This window comes from Nyctereutes procyonoides, unplaced genomic scaffold (genome assembly GCF_905146905.1).
Source record: "Nyctereutes procyonoides isolate TBG_1078 unplaced genomic scaffold, NYPRO_anot_genome, whole genome shotgun sequence".
Classification (NCBI taxonomy): domain Eukaryota; kingdom Metazoa; phylum Chordata; class Mammalia; order Carnivora; family Canidae; genus Nyctereutes; species Nyctereutes procyonoides.
This window is the reverse complement of record NW_026575052.1, coordinates 66,696,117-66,707,861: the sequence shown is the minus strand read 5'-3', so window position 1 is coordinate 66,707,861 and position 11,745 is coordinate 66,696,117. Positions and strand designations below refer to the sequence as shown.

Sequence of the window (11,745 nt, the reverse complement as noted above, 5' to 3'; positions counted from 1 at the left end):
TAGAAACTCCATCCTATTCCAACCCAATGTTCAGTTTATTCATCTTTTTTGAATTACAGACTTACCCAAAAATCTGCTATTTTCTTCCCAGGAAAAAAAGAAAGAATGCACACACACAAATTGGTACAGCACTTTGCATGCAATTTTTGGACGTTCCTAGATCTCTTAACACCAACCAAGGTGTCCCATCTGGAGACCTCAGGTAAGGAACTCCCGCCCCGGACCAATCCCTTGACAAAGGCAAGGATGAACTGATAGTGTGGTATGTGTATGAGATGCAAAATCTCTAAAGTATTACATAGTGCACAGGAAGCTTTATCTAAGGCAACATTTTTAAGGCAAAAAAGAATTATTAAAGTGAAAAAAAGATATTTAGAAACCTAATTCTCAATAGCAGTGCCTTTGTTGAATTCTGACTTGAATCAGTGTTACAGAGGGAGATCTGGGAAAATCATGCAAGTCACTATGAGAAAAAATTCATTTTATACCTGGTGTTTTAGCGACATATCTTTTTTCCAAATAGATGGAGGGTTTAAAGAATTCCTCTTGCTGATCATACTGTTTATTTTCAGAGTAAAGTATCAAGTAAATAGATAAATAAGTCACACTTAAAAGAAATTTTACATTTACCAAGATCACCAAGATACAAATATATTAAAAATAGACCTTGTCTTTGATGTTTATTTCACATTATCTAAGTACATTCAGTTATGCAAATTTACATTTTTATGTCACATCTTTGCGTTCCTGATATACATACATATAACAGGACAAAGAACACATTTGCAAGATTCAGCCTGGAAAACCCTGCTCCGGGCAAACAAGATTCTCAGCTGCCTCATTCTTTCTGCAGGTGTACAAATATAATTCCAAATAACTGAAGTAAAACATCAAGATTGGTAAGAGAAAAAAGTGACTAAATTTTCATGCCACCTGAGGATATCTGTACTTGATTTTTTCATCAATGGTCTTCTAATTACTGAATTACAAGTCAATAGGTAACATTTCTTTCTTCGGGAGCTCCTTAAACTATTTCAGAAATCTTAGGTATTTGGGGTTCTCCTAATCCACAGGCGGTTGACACTAGCTGCACATCAGTGATGCTTAAATGTTGGCATTCTTGTGCTGTGTATTCACCTAAGATATTTTTTAAAGTGGTAGTCAATATCCTTATTCTTCTTTCGTGAATATACCTTGCCAGGCTAGAAAATGAGCAATTATTTCTTCAATTAGGCAAAGAAAAAGGACAGGCCAGTTCAATACAGTACTAATTTTAAAGGAAACAATCACATTGAATTAAAGACCTTAACATTTTAGTTATCATGTTAAAAATTCAAAAATACCTAAATCACATTATGATACTAGATGCCTGCATGTTCATTCTGTTCAATGTTGCCCACGAGATCTTTTGTGTCACTAGTTCCTGGACTTGATCTGCTGTTAAAATAGAGAGTGTTTTCAAAAGTGTTCTCTTGAGGTAAGTGCACATGTCTTTTCTTATGAAAGAAATATGCAGCGAGGCCAGCACCGGTTATGATTAGGAGGACCACCATCACCACGACTCCTGCCACGCTGGAAGACGGCTTGAAAGGGTCCATCTTCCTTGGGTCAGCTAGAAATAAATAAAACCATGAGGATAAAGGTGGAGGGAGGCAAAAGGTAGAACACTATGGAGAAGAGTACAACTTTCTTTTTTGGAAGGCTAAAATGCATCAGTGTCCTTTCATGTCCAATATTCATTGACATTTGTCAGATAGAAATGCAGGGCATGAAAACAAGTCCATGTAAAGGATTATTTTCAATATTAAGATTATTATACAGCTGCAGGAATATTTCATCTATCAATGTTTATTTTGTTTTTTAAAGGTTTATTGACTTGAGAGAGAGAGTGAGTGTGAGCGAGAGTAAGGGGGAAAGGGCAGAGAGAATCTCAAACAGACTTTTCACAGAGCATGGAGCCCTGCACAGGGCTCCATCCCACGACTCACGAGATCACAATCCAAACCAAAACCAGGAGTCAGATGCTCAACCACTGAGCCACCCAGGCACCCCAATTAATCAATGTTTTAAAATATTTACACCTGTTTCAAAACAATTTAAGGCTGTTCACAAATACATCATATGAAGATAAAGAGAATAGTGATTATGATGATTTTTTTAAAAATGCAAGGGAGAAAATTAGGGAAAAGAGAAAACAAGAGTAGTGGGAATCTGAGCTCATGAGTATAACTAGTTAACAAACAGCACCCAGGAGGTTAATAAAGAGGATGAAGACAAACCATAAATCATACTTTGAGTTTTTTTAGCTGCCAACAAAATTGGTGAAATAAGATCAGTTACCTGATTCAAGTTGTCTATAAAAAAAAATTTAAGCTATTGCTTTTTAAAAAGGTAAAAAACCCACAAGGATTCCTGAGAGAAATCTCTCTCGGGGTTTTCACAAGGCACCTCTGTAATGCAGCAATGTCTTCAATAATATCTATGGTAAAAAAAACACCAATCCAGTGCTTGCTTTGGCCCCACATATACTAAAAACACCAACCTGACTCTAAGGTCTGCTTTCCTAGAGCATCATTCAAGCAAGACTGATGACGCAATGGCAAAGGCTAAAGTAGCCCAAGCAATTCTACGGAGAGTACAGGGGGTGTACGAAGGGATCATTATGGTTTTTTAAAAGAGCAAACCATATTGATATATTACTAACAGAGAACTTAAAATTTCATATTGGTCTTACCTTTTGTTGCAATTAATGTGTGAGTAGGCTCAGCATCAATAACTGTGAAATAAAAAAATAATTACTTACAAAAACCCATAATAATTGCATGCAGATAGTGACTATTATGTGGTTCACAAATACATGGAATCCTCCATATTTGGTTCATGATGGGTGGTATGATATATATGGATAGACAATAGATGATACATAAATAGAATCTACGAGACATATATACATATATATGTATCTATCATCTATCTATCCATCCGTCCATCTGTCCAACCATCCATCCATGCATGCTGCATCAGAATCCTAGAGCTATAGGAGTTTAAATACAATGAAAATTCTGAAAATATAATGCACTGAGTTGCACTTGACCCACTGATACTGACCCTCAAAATTTACCCAATCTATCCAAAAATAACGTATTCTAATCTAGCTGTTTTTGAAGCCTAAAGTACCATAAGGCATTGGGATGAAAAGTAAAATAAGATTCTAACGCCGCACCAAAGTGTCTCAAACAGAGTTTTAAAAGCCTGAAGAGCTACACAATTCCAAAATAATAAAATCTACTGAGGATAGACTCTTAATTTATCTAACTCACTTATTTAAATCTATTATCTAATTAATAATTTCATCTTTTGGGAAGGATATTGTGTGAAGTGGAATGGCATAAAAATAGTCTTAACGTCTAGACAGTACCACATCACGGGTATGTAACACTATTAATTCCCCCAATCCCTGTCCTTACATGGTCTGCCACCTAATCTCAGAAGGAGATTTAATTGGTTTTACATGATTTATTCTATACTAAGTTCTGATTCCTCTGCAGAACCCTAATCCCTTCTGGTTTAGTGGAAATGACTATTTTAACCCCTTTTCCTTTTATGCTGTAAGACTTTTAAGCTGGTTCTCCAAACCGCCTGGAACTCCACAGTCTATATGCATGGGCATTCCCTCCCAAATGTACTGATAGACCAAAATCATTACATCAGCTAAGAAGACAGAGTATGCTCACTTGGAGCTGCAGCCAACAGCTGATCACTAGGGCAGATTGGATTTTTCACTTACAAAGGGGGAAAGTTTGCAAAAGACCTATAATCGTATTATAATCCCACACATGACCCCCTAATATCTGAAAGAAATGCTGGCCTGTGAACATGTGTACTGCAAAGAAAATTCTTACTGACTTTTTGGTCTTTTACAAATATATCCTTTGTAGGAAGAACAGTGAATGTTATTCCAAAATCCAGAAGATGCAGACAAAGCCACACAATCATTTCGTTCACCAGAGGGATCTCCTGTGTTCCAGTTGACAAAGGAGACTGGATTGTTGTTTATCCAAAGCCACATTCCTGATGATCAAATAAAGTCAATAAACACAGAAGTTAAAAGTCACTCTAAAATAAATTCAGGCTATTCATGCAAAATTTCTATGCATCTTGTATCATATTATAATCAATAGTTGTTTACAACTAGACTTTTAGTATGCAAGAGCATAATAATGACCAGTTGCTACAGAGAAAACAACAGAAAAGAATATGTTTCTCACATAGCTTTAGTTGAAAATGTATTCCCACATAGAACAAATAGATATGCTTTATCCTTCCCTAATTTTTTTTTCTGGCAAAAGATAGAAACTATTTTTTCAAGCTTCTTAAACTACCTTAGCTACAGAAAACACTCTTTTAACCAACAACTTTCAAGAAAGCATAACATGTGAGTCATTTAAAATTTCAGTTCTTATTTTAAATGAAAATATAAGTTTGAATTTTCAAACTCTTCACAAATCAATCATTATTTAAGGCAAGACTTTCTGGAACAGAAAACTTGTTTTGCACAGAACATTTTGAAATATTTGTTATTAAATTATTGTTCTGCAGAGTCACCTTCAACATTTCTGAACAATCCTATCCAAAAGTTGGTTTTGCTTTGAAGTGGCTCTACTCGATAGGACAGAAAACTTGATTCAGCAGCACTTTCAATGGAAACCAAAGAGGAACCTGTAAAGTATAAAAAAACAATGTGATGGAACTGCATTTAAGGAACGAAAAATATTTTTATAAGGACAGTATTGATAGTAACTAGAGCAACAAAAATCACCCCAACATCTCCACTTAAGGTGAAGGATTTCAAAGAGTGGACATTTGACTTCTCAAAATTTCAGTTTCCCTTCTGAAAATCTGATTTTCAGGGTGTGCCTGGCTGGCTCGGTTAGTTAAATGGCTGACCCGTGGTTGCAGCTCAGGTCATGATCTCAGGGTCATAAGATTGAGCCCTGCACTGGGCTCCATGCTGCATATGGAGCCTGCTTAAGATTCTCTCTTAAAAAAATGTTTTTTTAAGCATAATTTTTGTACAAGCATTGAATGAGTTGTGGCAGGATATGCAAAGACCAGTAGGACAATGTGTCTTTTCTTTTTTTTTTCTTTCTGAAAACTGTTTTAATGTTTCATAGGCACTTCAAGCTCCACATGTACAAAAGGAAATGCATAACATTTTTGCCTAGAAATCTTATTTCTCTGTAGCTGTTTGCATATTAGCAAGCAGCAGCATCTTCCCACTTGCTCAAGTCTGAACGTGAGAGTCATTCTTGACTTCCACCTTTTCTGATGCCTGTGCCTAAATTCTGCTGATTTTCCTATTTAAATATTTGTCACATCTGCCTGCTTCTCTCTGTTTCTATTACTTCTACCTTAAGAATGGCCACTAGCATCTCATACTCAAATTATGGCCATGACTTTTGGGGTAGACATAATCTAAGATGGCTCACTTTGATCCTTGCCTCCTAATATTTACACATTTATGTAACATGCCTCCTCTTGAGTGTGGGTTTGGGTATAGTGACAGGTGTGTGAGTGAATTCTTTTATTTGAATATATCTGAATATCTGACACACAATGTTTCATTAGTTTCAGGCATACAACTTAGTGACCTGACAAGTTTACACATTAATTACGCTATGTTCACCACAAGTGTAGTTCCCATCTGTCCCATCATCACTATTATAATACCACTGCATTCCTTATGCTCTGCTTTTATTTCCTTTACTTCCTCATCCCATAACTGGAAGCCTGTATCTCTCCCTTCCCCCACCTCACCCACTTTGCCCAAACCTCTACATCCCCTTCCCTTTGGCAACCACCAGTTTGTTCTTTGTATGTAGAGATCTGATTTTGAGTTTTGTTTGTTGATTCTTTTTTATATTCTATTTATGAGTGGACTCATACGGTATTTTTAGGCTTATTTCACTTGCAAAATACCCTCTAGGCTACGCATGTTCTCTCAGAAAAAGCACAAACTTATCCTTGTTATGCTGTGTAATATTCCATGTTTTCCTTATCCATTCATCTACTGATGTACCCTTAGTTGCTTCCATGTCTTAGCTATTATAAATAATGCTGCCATAAACAGTGGGGTGCGTATATCTTTTTGAGATGGTGTTTTTGTTTTCTGTGGGTAAATACCCAATAGTGGAATTATTAGATAATATGATAGTTCTATTCTTAATTTTTGATACATTTCCATACTGTTTTCCATGGTGGCTGTATCAATTTACATTCCCACCAACAGTGCATTAGGGTTGCTTTTTGGCAACACCTTGCCAACACTTATTATTTATTTTCTTTTTGATTTTAGCCATTCTGACAGGTGTGAGGTGATACCTCATTGTGGCTTTGATTTTTATTTCCCCAATAGTTAGTGATGTTAAGCATCTTTTCACATGTCTGTTGACCATTTGGATGTCTTCTTTGGAAAAATGTCTATTCAGGTCATCACAGAGTATGTCCTAACAAGGTTATGTTATCTACACTATACTATCAGGAGATAGATGGATGTATTACAAGAGAAAATAAATACAATATGTAATTGACATGTCAAATAAGGAGATTTGTTTTAGGTGGAATAACTAAAGGGGAACATGGAGAAAACAGAATTTAAGATATTAAGAAGCATAGGATTTCAAGTGGAAAGAATAAAAAATAATTCCAAGAAGAGAAGGAATAAGAGAAGAGACAGAGAGAGGGGAGAATAGAGCTTCTTTAAGAACATGGCATACAGATACATGGATTCCTCCATATCTGTTTTATGATGATATGATACAGACAAATGATGGAAAGATAGATCTGACTATTGCGAGGAACTTAGAGTGTTAAGAGATGTCTGTTTGGCTGGACTAATCTGGTTAACAGGTGAAAAAGGCTTGAGTTAGGCCTCATTGTAGATGGAAAGAGATTGGTATTCAGGGTAGTGATAAAGAACACTTAGTTTTTTTTAGGCAGCAGAATTAATTATTAATCCTGTTGTTAGGTATAGGACTGTACAAAGTAAAAAGAGAGAGGAAAACTGAAAGCCTGGTTAGATTACTATGGCATCAACATCTCACATTACATTAGGGTTGACTCAGTGTCAGCATTAGAGTTTATAGTAAAATATATAGCTTTATAATAATAACAACTAATATATTTTAAGCACTTCACGCCAGACATTTCACATTGGGCTTTACAAGTATGATCTCACTAGGAATTTACAACCACCTTTTAAATGAACACTACTGTTACCCTACTTTATAGATAAGGAATGAAAATTACAGAAGGTAAGTAATTGGTCAAGATCCCAATGATAGTAGTGAGCTGAGTCATAGCATGATCCAGGCATTCTGAATCTCAAACCCTACACTTAACCATGTGCCTGCATCCCATGTTACTGCGTCCTGGTTGATCCTCTTGATGATTGCTTTTATTGTATAATTATATATTCCATTGTTTAATATATTTCAGAGATACTAATCATTTCAAAATATTTGTGACGTGCTTTGATAAATGAGAATCATTTATTTTATTTACAGGAAAACATAGTCACCTAAAATTGAAAAAAATGTTTCCCATATTCATTGCAAGTTTTTTTTAAAAAAAACACTTAGCAACATGAAGGAAAAAAAACTTTTAATTAAAAAATTCCAAGGCAGACTTCAGTGACACCATAAAGAATGGCAGAGTAAGTATCCATCAAAATCCTCTCCTCTACAAAAGTGGTAAGAACCCTGAAAAATTTCAGACCCCTAAAAATTAAGTAACAGTTGTAACAATACAGGAGGTATTTATATAAAAAATATTCAATCTTTGGATGAAGTGTGAGATTCATGGTGTTTAACTTGTTCTAATTTCATTGCCTTATCTTCAGGTTTCTGTTTACCTTAAAAACAATTGGCACCCAAATCACAGTGAAAACCAGCAGCCCAGAAACCATTGGAATAGTCAGAATGGGGTTGGAGCTTTTTCAAAGTCTCAATTCAAAAAATTTCCATTATTTTATCTCTCTGACAGTTCTGTGGAAAGTCTCACTTGAAGAGCTTGGCTTTGCTTGTCCTAATTCAAAACCCAACAGTGTAAACAGCCTTCTTTCTGAGGGAATTTTTCAAAAACTATCAGTGGCAACTGTCTAACATCATAGACACCTGAGGCAGGGATCACAGTTGAGGAAAAGAGGATAACAAAGAATAAAAGCATAAAAGGAAAAATGGGAATAAAATGACCATATTGAGCTCCAAAAAACTTTGATCCATTCTAGGGAATCCAGAAGGCCACAGACATGCACTAGAGTGTGTACACACCCAGGACTACATGCCTGCTTATGAAAAATTTGAGGGATTCCCAAGCTCTCACCCCTGGCTGACCTTGAGGTCTGCACAAACAGGAAGTGAGGACTAAGACAGAGTTGTAAGCTAGCTGAATGAGTGTAGAAGGCAGTATTTTCAGGCAGAGTCCCTTAGTAAAATCTGGGAAACATATCAGTTTTAAGAATTTAAGAAATCTGTTCCCAATCATTAGCTGACCACTAAACTAGCTAAGCAGTGACTACAGTGACTACACATGAAAAAGAATACAATCTTTACAGAATTAATGATAGAAAATCACTAAACCAGAAAAAAAAAAAAAAAGAAAACAGCAACAACAGCATACTCTGGAATAGAAAGAATCTCATCTCCAGAGTTGCCCATATTATTTAAAATGTCTAGTTTTCAACAAAAAATTACAGGAAATGAAAAAAAAACCCAAAAAACAAAAAACCCAAGAAATTATGGGCCATACCCAAGGAAAAAAGCAGTCAATATCAACTGTTTCTGAGAAAGCCACACCTTCAGTTTACCAAAGACTGAATCAGCTATGTTAAAGAAATGAAGGAAAATGTGTAAAAAATGAACAAAAAAGTATGAGATAATGTCTCACCAAATGGAATATTAAGAGAGAGAGAGATAGAAATTATTTCTTAAAATTCAGGAGATGAAAATTATAACAATTGAAAGGAAAAATTTATTAGAGTAGCCTAACAGCAGCTTTGGTTAAGCAAAAGAAATAACCAAAAACCATGGAAATAGGTAAATTGAAATTATCCAGTCTGAATGATGGGGGAAAAAAAGAAAAACTTACAGAGCCTCAAAGATTTGTGGGACATAATCAGGTGTATCAAAATATACATAATGGGTGTCTGAGAAGGAGAAGAAAAAGAAAAGCAAAAAGAATACTTTAAGAAATAATGGCCAAAAATTCTGAAATTTGATGAAACCCATTAATGCATACATCTAGGAAATTCCACATCTATTTAAGCTCCAAGTGGGATAATTGCAAGGAAATTCATATTGCAAACTGTCAAGACAGAGATTCTTAAAATCAGCAAGAGAGAAGTGACTCATTGTGCACAAGAGATCCTCAAAAAAAAACTGGCACTGATTCCTCAACAGAAACCATGGAGGCTAGAGGGCAATGCATAAGATACTCAAAAGGCTGAAAGAAAACAATTATTGACCAACAACTTTCTATCCAGCAAAACTATCCTTCAAAAATGAGGGGAAAATTAAGACATTTCCAGATACAAAAAAATGGAGAGAAATGATCACATGGAGAGATTTTATCACAAGCAGATTTACTCTACAAGAAATACTAAAGAGAGTTCTTAAGGCTGAAATGAGAGGATACTTGACAGAAACTCAAATCCACATGAAGATATAAAAAGCACTAGTAAAGGCACCTACATAAGTAAGAATATGACATATTAATTTATTTATTGTTTATAACTCATTTTTAAAATCTTACATGATATAAAGACAACTACATAAAGTTAATAATTATAAATCTGTATTGATGGGCATACAATATATAAAATACGTTTGTATGACAATAGTAATAACACAAAGCATTGTGGAGGGAATAGACTTATATAAGTGCAAAAATTTTATGTATTATTAAAATTACATTTATATTAATCTGAACTAGATTGTTGCATATTCAAGTGGTAATTATCAGCCCCAGGTCAACCATTAAGGAAATAAACTATATATATAGTAAATAATTAATAAGAAAATTTAAATGGTATACTACAGAGCATGAAAATAAGGAAATGCTGGCAAAAGGGTAAAATGTTTCACTTATAAGATAAATAAAGTTTTGGGATAGAAATGGATAACATAGTGACTACAGCTGATAATGCTGTATTGTATAATTGAGATTTACCAAGAGAGTAGAAGTTAACTGTTCTCACCAGAAAAGAAAAAAAAAAGTAAATATGTGATATGATGGATGTGTTAATTAACTTGATGGTGACAATCCCCTCACAATATACACCTATATCAAATCATCATGTTGTAATGATGTAAATCATCATGTTGTACACTAAATATGTGATATGATGGATATGTTAATTAACTTGATGGTGATAATCCCTTCACAATGTAAACCTGTATCAAATCATCATGTTGTAAATGATGTAAACATCATGCTGTACACCTTAAATGTCTCATAATGTAATATATTAATTATACCTCAATAAAGCTAAAGGGAAAAAAAAGCCTAATAGGAAAAAAACAAAATCCAAGGTTGACTTTTGAATGAATTCTAGGAAATGAGAATAAAGCTCTTGTATGAATATATATATATCACTATTGGATAAAGAACAATGACATACAACATAATCAAAATTTAAAAAAGAATAATTCAACAGTTTTTTAAAAAGTAGGATTTAATTAAGTATTTTTAAATGCAATCTGAAAAATTAATTTTAACATTTTTATTTTGAGAGGAAAATTATCCATCTCTGTCATGTCTTTTTGAGTTTTGTTTTGTCTTTCTTCACATATAAAATAATCAGAACTAAAGGCTTTTCTATTAATGGTAAAGCAAATGACTCTTGGGCATTTGTCGAACCTGAGCTTATAGTGATAAGAGCTGAACACAACACTCTACAACTGAGAATGACAATCCCAACAATTGAGAATTTTAGGACAGAAAGTAAGGAAGACTTATCCAGCAGATGATTACTTTCTACTGTAATTCTTTAAAATTTTGAGTCCACGATGTTATAAATTATATTTGTGTGGGACATGATGTTGACTATTCATTCTGTTATAAAACACAGAGAAAAATAAACAGGTATTTTTGCATTCCATATGATTTAAATGTACAGTGTTGTTCGTATCGTGGTAGTCCAGAATAGGTGATTATGGGATTTTTTAGAGTAAATGTGACACTTACCCATTCGGAGGCATTCCAGAGACGCTTGACCCCAGTTTCTTGTAAATGAAGATTCAATATAGTAGCAGTGACCGTGGAAAGGAATCCATGCTGTGTGCTCGGACTCTGGGCATCTGCCAGGCAGTTGTGGGGGTTCAGTGGCAGGGATTTCTGTTAATAAAATGACATTTAAAATAAAATAAAACCTGAGGCTTCTATATTAGCAGCTAAGAAAAATTTCATCGCCAATCATTATTCGTAAAAAGTTCTAATGGTAATCATTTGGATCTGCCATTTTTTGTTACTGGGTGTTCTTTTTACTTTATCCTTTTGTTTTCATTTTAAATATATTTCAATAGACTGTATTCTGGTAGAGTAGAAATCACAGTCATAATGAAGAAGGCAGATCTATAAATACTTACAAAGATGTTACGTTCCTTAAAAAGTCACCTAAATATAATTTGCAAAGTGTGTCCCCCTTCAAGACACTCTTTTCTGGAACCCTAACCCCTATTAACGCTT

The 11,745-nt window shown here is 34.5% G+C and overlaps 1 protein-coding gene across 1 annotated transcript in view; it reads right to left on the bottom strand.

Moving 5' to 3' along the window:
* Window positions 1-476: 476 nt before the first annotated feature.
* MRC1 (mannose receptor C-type 1) overlaps window positions 477-11,745 on the bottom strand; it is a 96,928-nt gene continuing 85,659 nt past the window's right edge. Inside the window, exons 26-30 of the mRNA XM_055332445.1 lie at window positions 11,245-11,394; window positions 4,606-4,719; window positions 3,907-4,071; window positions 2,735-2,776; window positions 477-1,612 (exon numbers count right to left, since the gene is read on the bottom strand). Of these exons, the coding sequence (XP_055188420.1) occupies window positions 1,362-1,612; window positions 2,735-2,776; window positions 3,907-4,071; window positions 4,606-4,719; window positions 11,245-11,394 (722 nt within the window). The 3' untranslated portion in view covers window positions 477-1,361. The remainder of the gene's footprint in view (window positions 1,613-2,734; window positions 2,777-3,906; window positions 4,072-4,605; window positions 4,720-11,244; window positions 11,395-11,745) is intronic.